The following is a 25,857-nucleotide window of genomic DNA, read 5'->3' on the forward strand; positions in this document are numbered from 1 at the left end:
CGGCGCTGTTTCTTATTTCCCCTTTTACCCCAGTTTCTTATATCTTTGTCCCTTCTCCTACTGCTCCTTGTCCACTTGCCTTAACTGGCAGCTGCAGAGGAGTAGTTATGACTCCACATCTAAAGTAATTTATTTTCTTTCTTTGGGGGATAAGGAGGGGGGAGTGACTGAATTCTTTGGGAATGATTTATCGCACAGCTCTCAGGGGGAGCTTCATTTATTTGCCTAGCTGCATATGGTTTAACACCTATGGTTGCATGCTGATTATTATACAATGTTATTTTTCCCACTTGTATACTTTGCACCTTTTCATAGAGCAGATTAACTGGCCCCCAATGGCATGTTATTTATGACTTTGTTTGCTGGCTGTCTGGGAAGGGTCCTGGTCTTAGATTCTTCCATTCCCCCTGCTTCTGCTCTCTCCTACATATTCTCTTCTTCACCACACACACCTGTCACACTGAGACTGCGGGAGAATCACCCTTGGGCATCACACATATCATCCTTCTCAAAACTTCCAGAAGGGAATAAGAGACAGAGGCCTCCCAGGCAGCAGCCAAGACAGGAAAGGATGCCTGCACCACAGATGGAGCCAGAGGGAAGGGAGGGATAATAAGTAAGGAAGAAACATCACATTTTGGCTTGCAAGGAAACAGGAACTCAGCAAATAAGAGCATATATATTTGTTGTGAAAATGTAATGGAATTAGTAAGTTTTCATTTCATACTCAACAGGAGCTTACCTTGAAATTACTTTATTTGGTATCAAGACAGAATCTAAACTAAAATTAATTAAAAACAAAACCAAAACAAATCTTCAACAAAAGAACGGCTGGGAGAACTAATGCAAAGGTCTGAAGATAAATACTTGTGGCAGATGGGACAATAGTCACAGACTTTTGTCCCAATAGTTTTGACAGGTTAGAGGAGCACTGTGTTGGGATGTACTGGCTCAAGATGCAGGAAAAGAACCAAGAAGGATACATTAAAAGAGGACAGTAGAAAAGACAAAAGCTTTCTGACACACTGCTTCCCTCCCATGAACTCTTGTTCTTGACACCATCAATGACACTTTTTTCTTTTTCAGCTAGAGATAAATTCAAAAGCCTTTAACTAATCCCAGGTGTTATGCCCAGAGGAGACAGAAGCACAAAAACGTTCACCAAGGAGGACTGCAGCCAGCATTAGCATGTCATCCATAGGCACCAAAATTTTCCAATTCAAATGCCACCAAAACATCTTATTCAGACGTCCCTAAAGCACAATTATTCCTGACTACAACCCCTTTAAAACCAACCTACTTTCCTGACAAAGTAATAGCTATCTCCCTTCCTCAGTATCCTGACTAACACTAACCAGTCTCAGATTTTGGGGAAGAGCCTATAATCCAGTATTAGACATTTGGACAGTAACATCTGCAGAACTGGAACTGAGAGAGAGACAGCCAGTTTCAAACTAACACAACTAGTTTAGTAATAGTGGAAAATAGGAAAAAAGCAGCAGCAGCAGAAGTCCACAGTCTCATGTCTTTAAATAACAAGGTGGAAAGTGCTGTGCACCAAGAGTAGGACAAGACACCTACGGAATAAGGCTGAGGAGCCTTAGTGTGGAATTACCCCCATTAATAACATTGTTTTGTTTTTCAAGAACCTCATCTGAATCTACCTGTGGCTCCCTGCTCTCTGCAGTGTTCCACATTTCCAAGGCATGAAGAAATTTCTCCAACTCCAGATAACTTTACATTCAACAGATATGTGCAAGGTCTCCCCACTCTAGAAAATAATATAGGCATTCAAGCTCTTTCTGTTTATCCTCATTTGTGAAAAGGAAAGTTCTAATAACAAATTAAACTCTTGGCTATTTTTAAGGTATCCCACTAAAACTTGAAAAGAGCTTCCTTCTCAAGCTCTGGTTCTTTAAATGTTCATCTCACCTGATCAAGAGGAGCTACACAGATTTGCAATATGGTCTCAAGCAGACTCCTTTTTAATGTATGTGATTGCAGAAAGCCTCCATATGGATAAGGCAACATACCCATGAGTACATTAGCCCTTGGGGCAGTTACTACCCCTGACCAATAAGAAAGGCATGCAGGAAAATGGTGTAACTTCCTAACTAAGGACTAGAGAGAAGGTTTTTGGGAGTGCTATGGATGTTTTTTAATGGTTTTTTTTTCCTGCAAGTGGGAAAAAAGATCCCTTAAGAAACACAGACAAACCAAAGAACTCAGGTCCTGGTAATAACACTTGATATAATCACATCCCACTCCACTGTGCAGATCTCTGGAGACAAACTGCACCCAAGAATTAAGAGACTCCCTTTCAGGAGGAGGGGGGAATATATACAGTCGTGAAGTTTTCAAGTCTGTTTCCCCCTTTGAAAAGCCCTAAAGTTTGGGCTTCAAGTTGACTCAATTAAGAAAAAGAAATGTGAATGCCACCATTCTTGTTTTCAAAGCTCATTCAGTTATACTGTCCACTAAGAGCTCCTGACAGGAGAAAGATCTATCACTGGAATGCCATCATGAGATGCCAGCACGATGCCTGGGTGCCAAAGCTGAACAGAACAGGCCACATGGAATTGGTCCCCATTCACCAAGCAAGATTTTGAAACAAACAGCTATGGGTTTTTTCTTTTCTTTTTTTTTTCTTTTTTTTTTTTTTGAACTAGGCACAGCACACAGAAACCTGTCTTCAGCTGCTAACCTTAATATATTACTCATTCTTCCTTTCAAATAACGTCATTTTCAAAACCCCAGTGACTGAAGACTATTTACTTGAGGCTGCTACTGCTGGTTTCTCCAGAGCTGTTTATTTTTCCATGCAGGGGCTCATTACATCATTCTGTGGTTTTCTTAAAGGTTGTCACGGTAAGCTGGATACAGGGTGGAAACTCTTGCTAACTAAAACCAAATCACTAAGTAGCACAAATGAATTTGGAGATAACCCAACTCTGGAAGTGAGGAAAATCCCTGGATTCCTCAGTGGAGATGGGGTGCTCCTAAACAAGCAGCCATTAGATTTCTTGGAAGTGGAAAACGTTATCAAATGCTTCCCTAGATTAAGAACTTAAGAAAAAAAAATCATTTGGACTGTTTCAGGCTGAAATAGGTTGGGGGTGAGGGGAAGAGGCTGAAACAGTAAAAGCAGAATGAAAAGACAATTGCCATCCATATTGATTAGAGAACAGTCATTGCAAGAATCCCACCTGAATTACCTCCTTCTCTGACAGTGTTAAAAACCACACATCACAGAGAGCATTGCTAGGTAACTGGCTTAGTAAGCTTAAGGCATCCATGTGCATGCACATGTGGATGCGCATGTTTGGGAAAGGGAAGAAGCAGCAAAAAATATTTTTGTCATCTTACCACAAAAATATTGTACTGATCTAGACCTTTCACTTGCCCCAAAAGGAAAAATTTGGAACTTGTAGGATTCATACAGACAGAAAATGTAGTTTTTAAGTGTAGAAAAACACCTTTTCTGCTGTGCAACAGTCCATATGTTCATATTTTGGCTCCCGCCTCTGGCTGAGAAGGTTTGAACCTGCATCTCACCCTACTGAGAAAAGGGTGCCATTTAATTCTTTAAGATGGGCTAGGGTAACAGCACTAGCAATCCCTCCTAGCAATGCTCTTTTACTGAGCATAGAAAAACTCACTGGCAAAATGCCTAGAGACATATAGATTCTCAGTCAAGTGCTCTAATCACCAGGCTGGAGTCATTCTGCTTTTCCTGATCCCTAGCTTAATTAGGATTTACACATGCCAAACAAAATGTAAGTGCTCCAAAAAAAAGAGATCGGTTTCAGAAGAACCTCTTCTGTTTGTCAACACTAAACAGAAGATGGAATACTCAGATTTCAAATGCAGCCCTTAAAGGATACAGGCAGCATGTATCGCATGGGGTGCCACCAGCTCTGCAACGTTCAGCTGCCTGGTGGGTGGCTCACCGAACACTGACCAGAGACAATGACAGCAAATTAAAGAGTCTATTTGACTCCATATAGCAATTCTGAAATTCTCCTCATGGTTGACATAGCAATGGTGCTTGCTTTCCAAGATGTCCAGTGTCAGTGCTGATTAGAGAACAGCACACACCCTCTGACAGCAGTATTTGAAAAGGACAGGGCCATATAATCACCACAGGGAGAAGAGAGATCAGAGCTAAGTGTTTCACCATACAAACTCCAAGGAATAGGAAGTAAAAGAAGAGTTAGGCTAGATGTTACAAAAAGAAAAAACATCTGAGATTGAATTCAGAGAGCAGAGCAATTTCCTTTGGGAAGAAATAAAATCTTTATTATCTAAGGCATTTCTGGTACAGTAGAAAATGCTGCTCTCCTTACAGTATAAACATTCACTAGCCCTAAGGCAATAGATTAGATGACCTACCAGGTCTTTACTCTTTTCTCACTTCCAATTTCAGTGATTCCAATTAAACTGCTGCAAAAGCATACAAGGCTATATCTGCTCCAAGACTGTAAGTGAAAGCTTGGATAGACAATACAGCTGAGGCAACAACAAACTGAAGAATCCAAATCTTGTGCTAGCAAAACTTATCCTAGCCCTTTAAAAATAAATGTTAAAAATGAAAATGTGCTAAGCATTAGCATTTCAAGTTGGGCCAAAGACAATTAAAAACATCCCCCAGTTTTGCATACCCATTTCATGACAGCTGTTTCATCATCTACAGCCAAGACAGACTCAAAGACACTTGAAGAAACATGATTCTAAATGATAATTATCCCCCCCCAGTTCTCTGCAGTTTGATCCCACCTACTGTACATTGCCTTTAACATATATTACAAGGGATGAAAAGAATGAAAGATACCAAACAAGGTGACTGGGCTTCACTATTTGAAAGAAAAAGGCTGAAGCAGCCCACACTTTATAACACCTAAACCATAGCTCTAGGCAGTATTTCTTAATAATTTGTGAGAAACTGAAATGGCTGTGTATCTGTAAGGCCCAGTAGGGAAATTTGGAGATAAAAGTTGGCAACCCAATCTTTTAACGAGATCCTACAGTAAGTGAGCATCAGAGCAATCAGTAAGGCTGAGTCAGATGAACCATATGTCTCCCTTTAGCTTGCTGTATAAACCACCTTTTACACAGCTCTTGAATTTTCCACAAGATCGTTTATTTTTCATTTGTAGCATGCACTCACAATAATTTTGTTTGAGTAACAGAACTGACATCAGAAACAGTTGAAAAAAGTGAGCAAAAGTAAAGTCACCCAAGGAACTCTACTGTGGACAAAATTCCAGTTCAAATCAGACAGCTTCCTGACTAAACAATCAAAGTGATTGCCTTTACAACATGAAAGCCAGCCTACTTTGGCTCTGTGAGGCCAAGAAAGGGTAGAAGACAGATCATCATGCTCCCAAGTCCCTTTGCATCCTCTTAGCACTCTTCTTTCCATTACAGCTATGAGGTTTTCTGTATTAGAAGGAAAGTTGGACTCCAAGACAGGTAGGACCCATTACAAAGGATTTTGATATTACACTGTCACCTTCAATTGTACTGTCAGTTGCTGGTTGTCCCAGCAGCTGACAAAAAAACAGAAGCTGTGTTTGCTCTCCCCTGAAAGATGTCCTTAAAGGATGCTGATGACGCACACATCATCTGAGGCTTCAGATCCACTGGCAGATCCTACACAGACCACCCTGCTACAAAAACAGCTGGGAGGTGAAGCTCAAGAGATTTGTTAAAACTGTGGTCTGGGCAATGCTGGCTGTCCTCCTGCCAAGAGCTCTTCATTCTGCAGCAAGAGTTTCACCCAGCCTAGCACAGACTTCACCCTGCAGCTTGGAAGTGGCAGAGGAAGGTTAAAGGAACTGTCATGAATACTCTCTAGCTAATCCAGAAATACCAGATGATGAGGCACTTCAAGATATCACGATTTATCTGTTTAGGTAACTGGAATTATTCCAGCAGCCATTCCAGGCATGTATGTTCCATAAAATATATGCAACAGCAGCATCTCCTATTCAAATCTTAAAGTAAACCCATGGCTTCTTAAAGCAATTTTGTTCTCTTATATTCCCTTTAATTTCTTCATTTCTCTCACCTCAGCTAAAACATCAGACTGAAACCATTCTTACTAAGAACCCCTAACCCTCCTCTTCAGATTCTCCAGTTTCTTCTCATTACAATGACTCCACTCCACCATTTCACCTGCATCTCCAATCTCAAGTTTTACACTCTGACTTCATGTCTTCCTGCTTCCCCTTTTCCCACTCATGTTGATGATCTCTTCTTTGCTGTTTTTTAGGCTTTGGTCTTCCCCCATCCACTCCACTACCCACAAAACACTATCAACCTTTTCGTAGGCTTACACACAATTAAACCACCTTTAGTTGGGAAATAATCTGCAAATTTCTCTATCAAAAAATATCCCCTGCAGAGAAGAATCTTGAATTCACTAGCAAAGAAACCCCTTTTTGTATTTTTTGCATTTTTGCAAAACGGGAGGCCAAATCTTTCAGCCAAATGTCTGTCTCAGTTCATGTATCCACGCTGAACTGCAAACAGAACAAAGATGACAGATGACTAAAATGAATTAACAGATTAAGAAATTAAGAGATTCCCCAGCTATGGTTTTTGGAAACAAACATCCTTCATCACACATTGACTATGGCCCGTCAGCCACAAAAAAGGACCTTATCTGAAATTACTTTATAGCCTGGGCTGCAAGTAACCCTAGCAGCTTGACAGCTACAATGAAGAAAGAATGAAACAAGAACAGATGTGAGGAGCTGCAGACTAGTTAAAACAATAATTTTTTTAGACAGAACTTTACCTGAATTCCTTGTATTAGAGCTGTTCATTTTGGAATCTTTGATGACCAAGTGCTTAATCCAAAGGGTGGGTGCTGTGATTTCTGAAAGAATAAAAATAACAGTCTTAAAGAAACTGCAGCAACTAATAAAAATACACATGATAGTTACTCAGAATCACTGTATGGTTTGGGCTGAAAGGGACCTTAAAAAACATCTTATTCCAACCCCCCTGCCATGGGTAGGGACAGCTTCCACTAGACCAGGGTGCTCCAAGCCCCATCCAACCTGGTCTTGAACACTTCCAATGATGGGGCAGCCACAGCTTCTCAGGGCAACCTGTTCCAATGCCTGACCACCCCTACAGTAAAGAATTTTTTCCTCATACCTAATCCAAACCTACTCTCTTTCAGTTCGAAGCTGTTCCCCCTTGTCCTGTCACTACATGCTCTTGTAAAAAGCCCCTCTCCAGCTCTCTTGTAGGCTGGCTTCAGGGGCTGGAAGGTGCTAGAAGATGTCTTCTGAACAACCTCAACTCTCAGTCTCTCTTCATAGAAAACAAGATGTCAGCTACAATCATTCCATAATTGATCTTTCATCTTTGTACAGACAGGTTCATCTCCTGGTGAGGTCTTCCAACTCTTACGAATCATTTGTAAAGCTTCCACAAGGCTCTCTCATTATCTTTCTGCCTCAGAAATTTTATCTTTGCTGGCAAAACTCTTTTTTTCCTCCCTCTATTCCCCATTTCCTAAATTCTCAAAAAGCCTTTTTCCTCAAGACTCAGAGATCACAAACATTGCATTGGGTGCTATAGTATATGCTGTTTCCCCCAAAAGTACATATGAAATCCAGATTTTAAACAGTCAATCCAGACCTTAAATATTACTTTAACAGCCCAAGAAGGCCTGGCCACACTCAGTTCCCTAAAACAAGCAACAACAAAATCTGAAATAAATAGGCAGAGACATGAAGATATTTCTGGAAAGACTTGAAAGGAAGTCTGTTAAAGAAATAGGTTCTGGTTAGAAAAGCATGTCTGATGCACTAACCAAGACATCCAAACATAAATTTGTGGAAAAAAAGTGCTTAGAGCACCTCCTCTGAGGTGTTATAATCAACTTCAAAACACATCTGAACCTGCCCTAAGCCACAGAAATGACATAACCTCAGCATTTGATTAGAACTGAGCAAAGCAGTACTTGCTATCATGGGCTAAAGCACCTCATGTGACATTTTCAGGACTGATACTTTCTGAAAAAATTTCAGTTTCCACAAGAACACAATTTAAATTGTACGTCCTGAGGTTTTTCTTAAGTTCCTCTAAGACCTTTTCACATGGGTTTTCCTGCTTCCTTCTTGACATTTACATGGATCTGCTCAGCAAAGGGAGAAGCTGTCTGAGTAAAGAGAAACTGATTATAAATTACAAGAACATGAAATATATAACAGAATATAACAGAAAATTAACTTCTCCTTCCTAAATATTTTCAGTCACATTGATTGAAGGCATCACAGTTAATTGTGATCAGGGCATTTTTTTCACAAGGAAGTATAGGTTGAACACTATTAAACAAATTTTTACTGCTGCTGAAATATCAAAAATTACCTTATCTGCCAGTTTCACTACACTATTTTATCAACATTCAGCCATCATATGCTTCTATAAATACATATACCTACATGCTTTGGTTTATGGACTATTTCTACTTTTGTGCTTCTCCCCTTCCTAGCTCTTACCCAATGTTTAATTTGAGGTAGTTCTCCCCAAAACGAGCTTAAACTCCTATATCTGGGCTGAAATTTAGCTCTGAATCAGCACCATATGGACCAGGTATGTCTACAGCTGAAAAATGAGGGACAATCAAAGTCAACAGAGGCTGAAGAATGATGAAGGCCTTTAGAAATACAACGGTGTACATCTTTCAGTGAGGCTGAAAGGTGCACAAAAAGGAATTCTGTGAAAAAAGAGAAAGATAAAGAAAAGGTAATTAATTCCTTGGAATCTACCATAAAAATGTATTTTCAATCCAGGTAACCTGCTGTCATGGTTTGACACTGGTGCTATCTTTTTGGATTACAGGCACCTCTGAACAACAGATCTGTGGAAAGAGTAGATTCCCACTGAATTAAGAGGCAAAGTTTACCAAAAAGAAGAGATGTGTAAAGAATATATCTTTAGGAAAGTATTACTTCTTGCACATGGAAACTAAAGAGATGGTGAAAACAAAATAACAGAACCTAGAAGTGGAGGAGGGAACATAACATTTTAAAACTATACCAAGGACATTAATAAAACACTCTTCAGCAGAGGAGAATCTTGTCCTAAAAAAAGATTCATTATAAACATCTCTAAGATCTGCATTATAATAATATGAAATAATTTTTAGAGAGATGGCTGTGTTATGATTCAAACCTTGGATGGGAGAGTTTAAGTTATCTGATTTACATTATCTCTGGCACTGCTCTGTTATGCCCCCAGGGAAGATGGTAGGGAGTGGGAGAGGAACTTATGCATGAAATGTGAATTTTCATTATCCTCTAATGTAGATGAAAACATGGGAAAGGTGAATCTTCATCTCAGAGTTGCTGAAGTACAAGAGGTATCACACGTTTCAGGGGCACCTGTTTGTAATGTCCTTTGAAAAAAGTCAGCCCCTTGTGTATGGAAGGTAGGCAACCAAAGGTAAAACATGAAAAAAACCCTACACTGTTATTGTCCATTCATGTTGATACCAGCTCCACCCTGGCTGCCTGACTTTGAATATATAAGTTAACAGGAACTCATCAGTTCTCAAATTCACTGAAGTGGAATGAGATCTGGAACTTTAACGCCTTTGAACATCTATGAAGATTTCAGACCTGACAAGTGAATTGATAACTGTTTTGCTCTTTTCTGTCATTTGTGTCAGACATCAAGTACAAGCCATTCCTCAGGAAGATCTAGCCAGTGCTGTATTGCACTAAATAGTTTATTTAGCTGTTTTTTGCACTGGGTGATTTGAAATTTGCACTGAGTATGTTATGTCACGTGGATTGTTATTCCCTTCTCCCATCACATGGTCTCTCCCTCACCCACTCCTTTGCCCTATACCCCTTGGTGGTCCGTCCCCTGGTTACCCCTGCCCTCGCCCCTCCTCAATGGTATCCCATTGGCTGCGGTCCTCTTCCCCTGCCCCCACTCCTTCGGGTATAAAAGTCCCCTGCAAGAGGGGAATGTTCTCTTTTCTACCTGGGGGGCCACCAGAGTTTGAGGTGTCCCTTCCCAAGCCAACAACCAGGACACTGGTCCCCATGTGGAGAAGAGCATTTCTCGTCTTTTGCTTTCGTCCATGTAAGACCATGCGGGCCAGGGTCCATAGCTAGCCGGAGTGGACTCAAACAACGGCCCAAGAGACACGGTTCTTACAACCCAAGACACTGGGAGAGTCTTCTAGTGAAGTATCACAACATGTTTGCTTGGATAGGATCAAGGGATTGCTCAGGATGACATCCTGAGGTGTCTGGTCCAACCTTCTGCTCCAGACAGGGTCAGCTCCAAGAACAGAGCAGGTTGCTCAGGACTTTAGAATCACAGAATATCCTAAGCTGGAAGGGACCCGCAAGAACCAATAAAGTCCAACTCTTGGTGCTGCACAGGACACACCAAGAATCACACCATTAATTGTTTATTCTTACAGCCACCACTGAAATCTACTTAGTCCTATTTTACTAATAGAAATGACAAAATATAGAGTGACAAACTTAGACGAGATTAGTCATCAACACATAGCCTGATTACCTGCCTGTTCATCTGTTCTCCAGAGTCATAAGGGACACTGCTAATACAACAGGAGACCATGGCACTAGTCATGCTCTCTCAAAGTCTAGGAGATAAGGTCTTAAATAATATATTGCAATGTTTTTGAGAGCCAATCTTTCATCATTCAGTCCAAGCCCATTTATCAGACTGGAGTTCACCTATAAATCAATGTGAAGGTTTTTGATTGAAAATGTTTTTCATGGAAGGTAGAATAACACTTTTTTCCAGATTCTGCCCATCACCAGAAGAACCAGAAAAGGTGTGTTTACTACATGACTTCAAGAACTTTGTCAACTTCTATTTGAATGACCAAAATGTTTAAACTCTCCTAGAAGGAGCTTCTGACCAGGCTGTATTAACTACATCATCTCACTCCTGCATTCTACTAGCACATTTTTTTCCTTTAGATATCTATGGGTACCCTCTCAGGGGAAAACTTTAAGGTCAGAAGTTTGTGATTGCCAACAGTAATATAATACAATATCAGCTTACTGCCAGAAGGAACCCTCTTTTGATATAAACAAGAGAGAGCCAGCATGGCTTCAGTCTCCTTTGTTTATTTGACAGTGTTTTTTCTCTGAGAGCTTTTCTGTTTCTTAAAACTCACAAGAAGATTGTTACAAATCTACGATCACTAAAAACGAAGTGATAGGATTACAACATCTTGCCATTAAATATGTTTATTTTAGCAACAATAAAACCCCACCATAGCACTCGTTTCTACAAGAAAGCAGGAAATATCAACAGAAAAGTACCTCCTGCTCTTGCTCAGTAGTCTCCATTTCTGCCTTTGATCCAGCTTAAAAAAGGCATTAAGTACAGCAGTCCCCTATGAAAATGTATAGGCTTTCCCTCACTGCCTTAGGGCATACAGTTTCAGATGGGTCACAGAGTGCTTCATACTTCAGCCCAGAGCTTCACTATAATGGCTGTGGGTTTAAACCTGTATAAAACAGGCACTGCTTCCAAGCAATGTACAAGATATAAGCAGCTTCTATAAGGCCTATTCACTACCAAAGGAGAACTATTCCCACTGGTATTTATATTTGTATGTGTAAAAGGCTTGAACCCTCTGTGATGACAGCCATTTTTTATCCTTGTTTAAAGGCTTCCAATAGACTAAGGTCCGATATTCCCTCTCCAAAATAATACAATTGCAAGATTGCCTATTTGAGAAGGAAACTGCCTGGGTGGGCCATGAATTAAGAGGGCCCAGGACAATGACTTCATTTGCTTAAATAGTATGTGCGTCAATGAAAGCATTTGCTAAATAAAGAAACCTCCCAGCAATTTTCTTCCAAGTCAACATTCAAAAGCTGTGGTTTAGCATTGCCCTTCCTTTTGTGAAGCTCTAACACATTGCAGAGGTTATGAAACTCCCAGTATTAGTATCACCAACGTGGAGATAGCAAGGGGGTGAGGACAGTCTAAAGGAAGTGGCCACTTTTGATTTGATGCACCTTTTTTTACTTGCTGGGACACACTTTTTCCTCCAAGATTACACCAGGAGTCTGATCAACTGGTGTTATTGCTGGATTCCAGAAAAGTGGGGAGGATGAAAAAGGATTAGGGAAAATGCCTGAGGTCCCAAGAGCACTCTAAAATTTGGAAAAATTATGAGATTCACTGAGTTGTCTGCTTTGCAGGATATAGAAAGCATTTGAACCATAAATCCTAGAGAAAAAGGAGAGGGAAGTAGCTTTTTTTGTTGTTATTTTAAGGGATGTTCTTACCTTCTCCATCGAAAATAGGCTGGGTTTCCATGGTAGGCGTTGGCTTCGAACCATCATCTGAATTGAGGGTTAGAAAGAATCGAAAAGAAACTACCATTATTGAGGTAAATACTATCTACTCTCCAGTACTGTTGAATGATTGGGATTTGTACATGGCCCGGCCAAGTCCAGAAGAGAGAGAAGACAGACAGAACAAAATCATTTCATGCTAAAATTAATAACATTTTACATTAAATATGCATCAAGCCCTTTCGGTACACTTAAAAAGCCTCCCCCCTCCCTCTTCAAACCACTGGTGTTTATCACCTGGTAGTCTCCCCAGAAGGCAATTAATTGCCTTTTTAGTTTCAGGTCAGTTTAGTTTTACACAGGCCATTTTCTGAGACAGCAAAGGTTCTGGAGATTGCTGTCCTATTTTGTCTTTCTCCTCACTCATTTTGTTCAAAAGAAAAATTCTTCTTCTGAAACTTACCTGTGTAGAACTGGCACCAGCGTTTACTGCAGAGGTGCTATAACGGGACAGCCAATAGCAAATCTTTATTATTCACAAGGTCTGCATCAGGGTGTTCTCTAATTGCAATGTGGTGACAATGTCTTCCAATGGAAAATTGTGGAACAATAATTTCTCTTACATTACGTTTAGGTTTAGTTGAGTCTGTTTTGCCCATGACAGTATTTGGTGAGTGATCTCTCCTGGACCTTAAGTCACAAGCTTTTTATATATTTTCTCCCCTATCCAGTTCCAGAGCAGAGTGACAGAGCAGCTTTGGTGGGAGCCCAGCTTCTAGCCTACTACACCTAGAATTGGGCTTCTTTTCCTGTTTGAAATACAGTGACTTAAAGCCTTCAATTTCTATTAAGTATTCTTTGCATGTGTTATTGGCAAGAATGACACTAAGTAGCAAAGTGGGCAGTACCCTAAAATGTGAAGCTGCACAGTGAAAATCAGTTGGAAGGAAGAGTCCATGCCAGAAAAGCCAGGCTTGCCTCTATCTCCATGACCATCAGATGCACAGGGCAAACACTCTTTGAAGGAAACGTACATGGGACAGTCCTTCCTAGAGGAAGCAATAGCTGCCCGTAGCCTTCTCTTATATCAGCTCCATTTACAAAAGTAAGAGACCATTGGAAGAGGAAGGGAAAGGCAGAGATGGAAAACAGAAGCTTATAGACTTTTTCCACCCATACCCATATTTGCAATTTTTTTTTAAGTGAGGAAAAGCTTGAACACCTCTTCCACAGTTAATTTATGCATTTCCTCACAAAGTAGTCTAGTTCACAGAAAGCAAAAACATGCTGATAATTCAATTTCAATCTCAGAGATCCACTTAAGTAAAATACATTGATAGAAATGAGAGAGACACCCTGTTGTCATGTTCCTCTTCATCACTGCATTTGGTTTTATGCTAAACTGCAAGTGTAACAAAAAATACTTAGAAGAAAAAATACTTACCATTCCTCAGTCAGCTCTTGTTCTGAGCTTTTCTGTTATTGGGCATTACCAGTAACCTGGACAAGCAGTATTTAATTTTTTTAAAGTTTGAGCAACTGATTTGGAAAAAAAATCCTGAATATTTCTCAAGTTACAAGGAGGAAGGTTTTGCCCTTTAAAGGCTCTTTGGATAGAAGTAAATAGCTGATCTTCACTTTTTATGTTAGAATAGGTTGCTCTGCATTTGCAAGACTCCAGGAGCCACAGCTATGGCTTGTTATTTATTTAGAATGGCGCTTTACACTGTAACGAAGCAGTGAACAGAATGTAATTAGCATGACTGGCTTTAAAGATTGAGAAACAACCCCAAACTGCTGAAGACACTCATAGAACAACTAGAAAGGTGAATAATTCTCAAGTTAGACAAAATAGGAAGAGACCTGGTGTTAAAAAAAGAGCAGTGCAATAATAAGTTTCTTATTGCTCTCATGAATGCTTCTGCACCAAGTAATTACAGAATTGCTTTTCAGATTTAAAGCAGCAACCTGGAAGCCAACAATGGAGGAAAATTAGAAGTGGATCTGAGCCACAGCACTTGATCCAAATCATTACTTGAAATTTGGCAGAACACAGGATGTTTCAGGTTCAGGGGGATTCTTTCACATTCATGTATGTGCAAGGAACAGAGCAGCAATTACAATTTGTCAAATACATTCTTCTGAAAGAGAATTCTGCAGCAGCTTTTGTATGAAGTTAGCCATTAAGCTACTGGAGAGTATTAAACAAACCCTTCAGTTCAAAGCTATTGTTTAAGATAATCTCAGTAAAAAGGCTCAATGGATTACACAATCATTTCCTTACTGGATTACTAAGGACAAATTGTCACTAAGTCCACACTGTAGCAGCACCCAGCACAGTATTAAGGGTTTTGCAAATAGAGAGAAGTATAATTACTCCCCTGTTGTTCAAGGAAGTACAGTTCTTTCATCACACATACAAGAAAAAAATGCAATAGACAAGAGCCCTGTAATTACATACACCATATTTCAAAAATCAAAAGCCAGAGATATTTCTGATTGTTTTTTAAAGGTCATGAAATAGTCACATAAAAGACAAAAATTGCACTTCATTAAAAACACCATGCTCACTTCCCAGCTGCCAGCTTCTTACTCTGAAACTACCAATTTTTTTTTTCTTAAACTGGAGAATTCTCAGCAAGTCTCAGTGTTCCAAATTAGCTGACGTCAAGTTTCACTGCTGTTCCCTCTCGGCAGAAAACCACCCTAATACTTGCCCTTATTTGATTTTTCCCCTCGCTCAATACTCCGTTTGTCACACTGAACATTTGTTCCACTGGCCTGTTTGCTCCTCACAAACAAGGCATAAGTTCTATTTTACATACCTGAAAGTTTTGAAAAAACATTTTGTATTCCTTAAATAAAAATTTCAACATAGAACAAAACCCTTAACTATTCCAGAGGCCTAAGGTCTCCTGTGATACTGTATGAGAAGTACATAATACTGTTACTTTGGGTACAAAGGTATGTTCATGGGTACAGTCTCTTCCTTTCTTCAAAGAGCTGTTAAATTCCACACTCTCAAAAGAGGCATGCCACTGCAATAGTTCCTTATACACAGCATGTCACAGAGATTAAAGAGATCAAGTGTTACTTCCTAATCCCTCTAGATAGCAGAGCTTCCAGATCAGAACTCATGTAATTCAGAACCACATCCCTTGGTCGCAGAATATTTTCAGAGCCTTGAGGAGGAGTTCACTGCATACTTCTCTTCCAAGTTTTACAACCCAGCATGAATACCCACTTTCTTTTTCCAAGACCACTGTCTACAGACAGTATCACTCACCAGAATACCTCCTCATGGGACATTTTAAAGCTATAAAACTCCTCCAGTAAGTGTCCTTTTCCTAGGGTGCACTTGCAAAAGTTAAGCAGATTTTTCTGGTTCAATTGCTGTCAACTTTAAAATGGTATTTTTATCTTTCCACAGGACAAGAGTGAAACAGGCAGGTCTAAATGAGATTCCCTAAGGCATTTTCACATTAAGGTATCTTGGATATAAACCAAAATTCCACTTCCTCTACTACTGTCAGAAGCTCATAAGCAAGAAAAGTTTTTATTGCACTGACTGACAGTGACTTGAAACAGGGACAATTACTTGCACATCCTGATCTACTACTAGTGCTGGCCAAGAACTCTTTATGCTCTCACTAGAATACCCTTCCCCATGTCTTATCCTTTCAAAACATCTAGCAAGCATCCACATCTGCAATGGCTGTAGTGTACACTGGGGTTGAGGGAGAAGGAGGACACCTGTTAAAGTGACCATTTTACCCTGAGTGACAAGTACTAGGGCCATGAGCAACTTAGATTACCTCAGGAGAAAACTAAACTCCTTGACATAAAAAAGCATTATTACTATGGAAAAATGTGAAGTAACAGCCTGCTGCTGTGAATTACCATTCTCAATTCAAGCCACCTAATGGAAGCTGTAAAAAGGAGAAAAGTTAGGAGATAAAAGTGAGGTACTGAAGGTTGATGTTGTTGGGGAAGTACATAGGTCTTGGTCTGCTAATGTGATGATGCAGGTACTCAGATGACTTGCCCAGTGAGTATATTTTTCCTGGGTAGGAGATGTGATGTGGGAGGCTAATGTTGTGTTCTGACTGCAATCCATGAGGCAATCTGTAAACATTTCTTCCATTTTGAAGAGCACAGGTGTTTATGGAGTTAATCATCCAGGCTATATACAAAATCAAATCTTTTTTGAAAGTCTATAGCTTGAACATCAATGGTTCCCAGACCTGAGTCAGACTGATAGAATAAGCAGATGACAATTTTAAGTGCATAGCTCTGCTCTGGGAAGAGGCAGCCTTCTTCCACTGTCAAGTGGCTCCTTCACTTACCATCATTTGGTTTTGGCTGAGTCATTAGAGAGCACAGCTGCAGCTAAATAGGCAACTTAGAGCACAGAGAACCAGGACAATGAGTGAACTCATAGCAGGCCCTGCTCAATGCAGCAAAGTTCACCTTTAGCAAACCTGTCAAGCCAACAGCAAGAGAGAAGAGCTTTCCTAGGCTCCAGTACTCCTGAGGGACTCAAGTCACACATACTCATTCCTGCAGCTTTAGTAGCTCTGGTCAGACAAACAAAGAGCTGCCAGGTCAATTAGGTTCCTTGTATCCATGCAGCTCCTGAATCTTGAAGATGCAGTTTTGACTCTAACATTTCTATGCATTACCCCCAGATCCAGGTATTTTAGAGTATTTAAAAAAAAAAAAAAAAAAAAAAAAAAAAAAAAAAAAGACAACAAAACTTGTGTGTTGTGCTTGTACTACATGGGGCCTTAGATATCTTAGACAAAAATACACATCCCTTCTAGTATTGCAGGGGAGGAGCAAATTGTTGCCTTAATCACAATCCTTCCCTACATTAAATGAAACAATTTCAGAAAGTCATAATTAATTTAATAGTCTATGCAACTTCTATGTACAGACCTGTATTGCCAACATAAGTGCAGAAAGTTAGCATTCATGCAAAGAAAATTCTTCCAATCTGGCCAATCAAGGTAAGTTTTTGCAAGCAGCTGAAATAGAAACACACCAGTGCAGATAGACCTCCCTGCCAAGTTTTCACACTCCTGTCCGTAGAATTATTTAGGTTGAAAAAGACCTCTAAGATCATCAAGTCCAACCACTTCTATGCATGGAGATCCCACAGCTGTTAAAAAAAAAAAAAAAAACAAAACAAAACAAAAAACAACACCAGCTTTTAAAATCAAATCAGCAAAAGCCATCACTCTTTATTGCTTTAATTTTAAGAAACAGCAGCAATGTGTTGCCTTTGGATATAACAACCCCCAAACACTTGAACATGGACAAGTGAAGTAAAACTTTTCTGAGAAAGGGGAAAATATGCCCAAGTGCTAAACATTCAAGGGCTCTGTGGGGCTCAAGGAGCTCCTGACTGCAAAGGTTGACTTTCACTGTCACTGCAGTAATTTTTCTCTTCCTACGTCAGCTATTCTGTATGCCATATGGATGTGGGCAGCCTTGACTTCAGCACTGCATTCCAGATATCAAGCAGACAGGATAAGGAGCCTTTCCCTGTGCCTTCTGGAAGGCATTAGTTCCCCCCACTTCCTTCTCACATCTCCCTCGCAGGTGCATCAACATGAAAAAAGCCACTGAAGCCCCAAGGACTTTGTGGTCCAATGTGCTCAGTGTTTGTTTGGCAGCACAATTCTTCGCCCTGCAAGAAAGCCTATCCCATGCACAGACAGCTGGAAGTAACTCTGACCCCTGTGACACAATTCAAAGCCTCCTCTGTTTGGCTTTTTGATTCCTGATTGACACACTCACTGCCAGGCGGAGATAAATGCTGCTGGGAGGACAATGTTGATCTGCTCGACTATTCTTGTGAAGGACTTTTTCAGAATAATAAACAAAAAACACTGGTGTGCTTAAGTGTCTGAATAGAACTGAAGGTAGACAGAAAGGGGAGTGGAGTGCTTTACAGAGGCTGGCAAGTCAACTGAAGAGTTAATTGTCTGGGTGTACAATGAGTTTATTCTGACCACAAACAAAGAGCTCCCTCTTCCTGGGTCTGGTCCTTCAAAAGCAAACGTGTCAAAAGCAGTCTGGAGCAGCACTCATTAATAGCAATGCTCTAGTCTCTGGGGTTCAGTGGCTTTAAAACTATTGAATCTTGAGATTCAGACAGAATCTCTCTAAAATCCAGTGTCCTTATTTACTGCCTAAGTTCTAAAGGCAGTTCTACAATTAGCCAAAAGAAACCTCCCCTCTAACCTCTCATTCTTTATAGCCTTTAAACAGCTTCTTTTGAAAAATTAAGACATAGCAAGGTATCACCCTTCAAACATAATGCTGTAGATAGCTTCCCCAACATGGGATCCAGTTTTATATTATTTCCATTATGTGTCATGTAAAAGTGACCCTTAATGTCTCATACTTGGAAAGATACAAAATCCCAGCCCACATCTGGACCTGCATTTCAGAGCTTGCACTATAAGAGGTCAAACCAATACAATGTCCAAAACCACCCCCTGCCTCTGGGAAAGTTCAGATCTAGATTCAGATTTGAACTTTGCAGGTGGAACCAAGCCCTTAAGGTAATTACCACTTAAAATACCTGACTCCCTTCTGTAAGTTGTACAAACCTTTCTGGGGAGAAAAAACATCTTCCTAGTATTGCTGCATGGAAGACAAGGCAGTTGAAAACTGAGCCATTACACTTTACCATTTTGATGGCAAAACTCCTAGGGATTTTGATGTCAATGCAGAGACACTACACATTATTTGAACAAGCAGCAGCTATAAAAACCAGAGAATTAAGCTGAGCTGTTAGTGAACTTTCTCGTCATGTACATTTGCTTCGCTACTTGTGAAAAGTTGTTGTTGTAACACACTTACAGAAACATAGCATTCCAAAGAACATTTTCCTCAAGTGTATGGGCATGCTTCCAAGCAGAAGACAAGCTACCGGAAGATTATTAAAGTCAATATTTAAGAGCACTCACCTAATTCAAACTTGAGACTCACCCTCTGCTCTCCCCTTTCTCAAGCTAAAATCCCCAATATAGGGCAATCAACTAATTTAGGAGGACAGCAGGGAGCCACAAGTTTGTGTGATCTCTCTTTTGTTCTACTGAGTAATAAATGAGGGATTCAAAACCTCAAAACCTGTGACATAAGATTTCTTGGTTTGCCGCCAGTTTCTCTCCAAATTGTAAACAGTAAACTGCAGTCTTAACCAATTTTGCAGGCTTGGACTTTTGGACAAGAAGCAGCAGTACCCCACAGGTGCTTGAGTACAGCTGTAACACATGGAATAAGGAACCTGTACACAGTCCTGCTGTTTAGAACCAGAATTCTCAGTTCATTTCTGGGCCAAACTCCAACACAGAGATGATCTTCTCTATAAAAGCAATTTGTACATAAGGTATGGGATAAAGAAGCATATGATCAGATTTTAGTTTGATTATCAGAGCATTTCTGAGGTCAAATGCAAGGAAACTTAAATGGAGAAGACCTGTCACTGCACATAGATTTACCATACTGCAGTTTTACAGTTTTCAGACTTCACAGCCAAACTCCTTCCCAAAAGGCAAAATAGGCCTCTTCAGAGATTTGGAAGTAATAGGAAAAATAAATTCCCAAGGCCAGATTTGAACCTTATCTGTTAAAAGGTGAAGCAGGTAATAAAGGTCGGGTTACTTTTGAGACCATCTTCAGTTTAGATTTGCAAAAAGCTTTCTTTTCAATCAACGTGGAATCAGTGTCAAGCTGTGAAGACATTGTCCCCACTGTGCCCTCCCCCACTTTCAGAGGCTTATTATTCTCACTCTTCTGTTACAATCCCAGCAGCAGTTTTATTCCTTAAGCAAACAGAAATCATCTAGTGACTTAGAAATACATGGTCTTGTCATCGGCTCTGACCTATACAGCCAAGCCTCCAGTTATGTCACTGTCTCAAAGATAATGACAACTATGTTGCCAGTGATTTTAATTGTCTTGATTTACGTAAAAAACCTTAAGTTCGCTTCCAGAGTGGCTCAAATTGCGAGGAGAAGGAGAAAAAAAAAAAAAGGAAAAAAAAAGAAAGAAAAGAACCTGCATATCCATTCAAAGGCTCTTGAGGGAGCTGCTAAGATACAAGTAATTTTTCTTAATCTACAATTTGCACTCTATCAGATTCAAGCCCTTCTCCATTTGAGCTCAGTCCGTCCCTTCCATCATAGTTAAAGTACTGCAATTCTTTGGAAGAAGGGACTATTTCCCTGGTATTGCTGCATTTTTCTATCCAACTGCCATTAGGGCTACTTTACTGAGTTAAAAACCAAAACGTTCTCTTTTTTTGTTTTAATTACTGTATAAGATGTACAATACTTTTACCTTGAAAGATGACCATATTCCCAATCCCATGGCTTCAAAATTCATTCTTTTACTTTGTTCATACATCTTCTGAAATAAGCTATGCAGCAGCAGGGGCATAACTAAAATCCCTCTTTGGACTAGAGTCCATTAGCCCCACTGAACAGCTTGCCTAGAAATGCCACCTGTAAGTGCCATATATTGACTTGTATGTTTATTTCACAATATAATGAAAAATGAATAATTAAGATAATTTTAGAACATAGTATCTAGCAGCAGACAAGCCATGAGCCCATCCTCACCAGCAATGTAGGAATGTTTAAAACACTCTAGTTCAACTACTTTTTGAGATTGGAGAAGGAGAACAAAGCTCAAAGTCCCAGCTCAGCTTCCAGGCTCTGCTTCCATCATCTGTTAAGTTTTCAGACAGGGTCTCAGCCTGCCTGTCATTGCAGACTGATGTTTCACAGCTGCTAGCCATGTTCTGCACAGCTAAAGAAATGAATCTCGACCACCATGGAAAGTGGCTCTTCTCCTTATGAACCAGCAACAATTTCAGTATGTAAAAAATCAGCTATGACAACACCTGGGAAGGCTACCGGAATGCCTTCAAAACTAAAAACCACATACAGGCTGCAGAAAAAGGCTCCCAATGGGAGCAAAGAAGATTTTTCATTCAGCTGTGTACTTAAGCTGTCCTTCAAGAGTCTAATGCCATCCCCCTACTGAGACACACACCTAAGGGGAAATGGAGACACTGTAAAAGAATCAGGGGGACTAAATAATTTTTTGGTATGGTCATAACACATGGCATCAAAAACTACCTATTACCAAAAATCATGACTTCCTAAGACAGACATTTCCTGAGGAATGATGACATATTTACAAAGTACCAATGGCAGCTGGCTGTAGAGATGGCAGTCTCAAAGCAGAGTCTCCAAGGCTCATTTTGACCAGCAGACACCTTCACAGGTCAAATGGCATAGAAAAGCTTTGCTGTGGTAAATACAACCCGGCAATTATACAGCTGTAAATCCAGCCCTTCCTTTTTTTTTTCTACAGAAAAGGATCAAGGTAATGAAGATGAGAGGAAGAATTGAAATAACCTTATTCTTCAGGGAGATTAACAATTGAAAGGAAATAAGCTGTAATAAACACTGAATAAAGAAGAATTGGGCTCTACATCTGTGTAATAAAACCTGCATCCAAGTGCATATCAATATAGGCTACAACCAAATGCTATTGCCAATCCATATAAGGGATGTTAGGCCATCTTGTTCCAAGAAGGAGTACTGTCTGTATTAATGAACTGAGAAAAGGGAGGTGAGTTAGAGCAGGCAATTTAGTACATGGCTGCTCCACAGTCCTGGCACTAAGTTTCCCAGGGAAACTGGAGAGACGAGGCACAACACAGAGAAACAGACTAGCAATATTATACAGGCTGGGTAAATCACAGTCAGCAAAAGCTGGACTATAGACTGTTAGGAGTGTTTGTTGGTGGCTTTTTTTTTTTATCCAAAGCAGAAACACCTCCAAAGTGTCAGCATTGCTTACGCTGTAGAGTGAGTGATGAGATCAAGAAATCAGAGAATGTTTAAAAATAAATTGAAGGAGGGGAAGTAGAGGAAGAGATGCTTAACTTTTTTATAGCTTCGTACTTGGTAGAAGAACTCTTTTATATCTCACCCTGTAAACACTATAAGTATTATAGATACTGCAGAATTTTAAGCTGCAGTACCTTAATTTTGAACCATCTTCCATTTGGCTCACTGCCTTGAGTGACATTTGAAATAAAACAGTGAGCAAAAAAGTTTCCGCACAAAGAAATATTTTGCTTAAGGCACTATATCTCATAACAAGATTTTTAGCACTTGACATTGCCCCAAACTTTGAGCAAGGTTTGCAAAAAGCTCTATAGCACTGTCAACAGCTGCCTGATCACTGCTGGCAAAAGCAACAACCACCTTATGACTGTTTAGTTTAGCCTCTCTGGTTTTATTCTACCTACAATATATCATTTTTTTTTCTTTTTTTTTTTTCCAGGAGCCACTGCTTTGATGTGAAGTATTCTCTGTTTCCACACAGCCCAACAGACACCCCCTCCTCAACTACCTCCCCTGAAAGGCTGCTCAAAGTCCACAATCAACTACCACCTTGTCACTTCTAGGCTGTGCAAGAGCCCAGATAGCTGCAGCTGTGGAAAAGGGAGCACATCTGAAATGCCCACAAGAACACTGTGATTCTGATCAAGGAATAAAATTAACAATTGTTATGCAAGTTTTATATAGTAATAACAAGATCCTTAGCTTTGGAAACATTTCTGAAGCTACCTGATAATATAATATAATATAGGGTGAGCTGGAGCAAGGGGCATGGAATGGTGTGGTTGCGATACCACGCTTTCTTCCTTCTCTCCCCAGTATCACTCACATTCCCTTTCATTCCTCTCCTTCCAGCTCTGGTCTCTTCAAGGTAAAGACTATAAATTCTCCCACATCTTCAAGTGGGGGGTTGGAGACAGCAGCAAATTTGCCAGATCAATGGCCATTTGAAATTCAGACATATGGCTGAAGCCCTACAGCTGCATGTGTTAATTACCACACGTGTCCCCTGTAAAGCAGTCTGTTAAACACAAAAAGAAAACAGAAGAGAAAAAAGCCTTTCCAAGGGATTAAGTAAATAGTCTAAATTTTTGACCCTGCTCCCCCAGACACATGCCTGTGTATAAGCTGCCTTCCTTTCTCCCAGCACCTGCATACTGAGGAAGCACAAGACCCCTGCCACCTCTAGCCATGTGCAGCCAGCCTATCTCAGGGTGTACTTTCCCCATTCAAGCTCCTCATTTCCAGCTTCTTCTCTCGCCAGCCCCTCTCCCTTTCTCCTTTAGAGGACTCATTCCTGGCTGACAACCAGACTAGCCTTGGGCTTACAATATGCCTTTTCATTTCCTTGCAGGCAAAGAGAATGGATACCTCACTGTTATATCTGTATTGCATGTGTGAAAATGAAGAAAAAGGAGGGGAGAGGGAATATATGTTTTTCCACTGCTTGTTTCCACAGGTTTTTTTCCTCCCTGGATCATTAAAAAGGAGTGTCAGAGCTTTGGTGAGTGAGCACAACTTTGCTCTCTAACTACATACCCCCAGCTTTTTCACCCCAGAATCTGAGTATTGTCTAAAGGAGATTTTCTATTTGATTATGACACCAAAGGAACAGTTCTTCTCTGCGAGGGAAGGAATAGAGAACAGAGGGAATCAGATACAGTAACAGTACTGCTGGAAGGACCTCCAAGGGATCTAATGTGTTTCAGAAGGAAATGTGTATGTACAGAATAAAGCATCTTGGTGTACACAGGGTATAAGTGACAACACCTTCTCAACATTAAAATATTTCTATTTTAAGGTGAAGGTCAATCCTCAAGTTACATACTGCCAGACATCTACAGATGTATTGTTCAAAATGAACCAGAGACTGCTGATTTTAAGAATCATCTCATTTAATGGCATATTTGTGAGAAGCTGAACAGTCAAGATGAAACCTGTCATGTCCTTACACAAACTGCTTTGCTGCAGCACCTGAAGGTCCCATCAGAAACGGAGCACCAAGTTGAGCACAGGAACATGTAATAGAAGACACGGACACTGCCTAGAAAAGTTCAGTCCATGGGGAAGACTTCTCCCATCCTTAGCCTTTATCAAAGCATTTTGCAGTACAGCTCCCTTGCTGTCAACATAGAACAAAAGTCCAGATGAGCACACAGAGGAAAGCTGTTATTCCAGATAGATCTGTTGTAAAGAAGCTTAAATTCCCCTAGGTGCCATCTCAGGAACTTGAACAAACATTGGGGTTGTCTCTCCAGCTTCTCCTTACCTTAAGGGCACACATGGTCTGCATGCATTCAAGATTTCCCATCACAATTTCATAGTTTATTTCTCTTATAGAGAAACTTTGACAGAGCTCAAGGGGCAAAGGAGTTGAAAGGAAAGTATTTCCAGCCCCTTGACCAAACACCTGCACCACGACAAAACACATTTCCTGGTGCATTACTCTGATTTGAAAGAAAACAACACTAACATTCAGATGTCTAGATTGTATAAAGCATGAGAAGAATAATGTCAACAACTCTTTAAAAGAGAAAAGGTTTTGAGCCTACAAAAAGTATTTTAACAGACCCCAAATTTGTTCCATTTCTCTGCAAGCTGTAATGATCAGACACCAGAAATACACATATAGCACATAAACAGTTAATAATACCTTAACAGATGTTGTTTAATCAATTGTGAGTCTACTTATTAAATCTACTCACCAGGTTGCTCAATACTATGACTTAATAATTTAAAAACCTTTACAGCTGTTCTTAAGACATTACAGACAGGACTTGTCTGTAGATTGCTATAATAACACTTGTAAACTAAAATTTTATTAAGTCATATTATATAGACTAAGCTACCGATTGGAACTGCTACTTTATAGATGAAAGCAGAATTCTTGCATTGTATCAAACAAAATACACTTTAAAACAGAATTTGCCTTCTTTTATACTTGCCAATGAAACTTTCTTCAGTCTCAAATTTGATACATATGTTCTGAGGCCCACAAAAAAGTCTTGATGAAAACTAAACAATTTCAGACAAGGCAGCAATGTGGGGAAGCAAAAGGATTGTTTTCAGTTCTACTGCTTATGTAACAAATTTGAAGTTTTACTTCTAGACTTCAATATTTCAAAAATTTGTTTGCTTCATGTGATATATCTAAGTGCTTTTTAGAACCTTGCTCTGCTCTGGAAAATTATCCAATATACACAGTATTGTAAAATTACATTCCTCTGTTCTGAAAAAATTGATCACAATTCCCATTTAAAAGCTGGGTTCTTCCTATCTAATAAAATCTGTTATGTTGGCAAACTACAGTGTACCATACCTGTGAAACTGACTTGCTTTCTACAGTTACATTTAATTGGAACTCAAATATTTTTGTAGATGATATACAGTATAGAGATAGCAATAGGAACCAGGGAGAATTTGGACTATTTACAAGCTGGCAAATCTACCATTTAAGTTAATAGTATTTTTTTCAGAACTGTTCTTATAATAGGGAAGCAAACTTCAATTCCACTGCTAAGCTTGTTTGGAAATATAAATATGAGCTAAGCAAAATCTTATGTGCTACAAATTCCATCTACAGGAATTTTGCTCACAGC

At 39.9% G+C, this 25,857-nt stretch overlaps 1 protein-coding gene across 5 annotated transcripts in view; it reads right to left on the bottom strand.

Moving 5' to 3' along the window:
- Positions 1–25,857, bottom strand: part of SMOC1 (SPARC related modular calcium binding 1) — a 129,754-nt gene that overhangs the window by 36,139 nt on the left and 67,758 nt on the right. For 2 of the 5 annotated variants that reach the window (XM_059849667.1, XM_059849665.1), the window contains exons 6-7: positions 12,315–12,404; positions 6,803–6,883 (exon numbers count right to left, since the gene is read on the bottom strand). The exons of 1 other annotated variant lie outside the window; for it this stretch is intronic. In XM_059849667.1, coding sequence (XP_059705650.1) covers positions 6,803–6,883; positions 12,315–12,404 — 171 coding nt within the window. The remainder of the gene's footprint in view (positions 1–6,802; positions 6,884–12,314; positions 12,405–25,857) is intronic. 2 more of the 5 variants (XM_059849668.1, XM_059849669.1) reach the window with 2 other exon arrangements.

This window comes from Haemorhous mexicanus, chromosome 6, assembly GCF_027477595.1.
Source record: "Haemorhous mexicanus isolate bHaeMex1 chromosome 6, bHaeMex1.pri, whole genome shotgun sequence".
NCBI lineage: Eukaryota > Metazoa > Chordata > Aves > Passeriformes > Fringillidae > Haemorhous > Haemorhous mexicanus.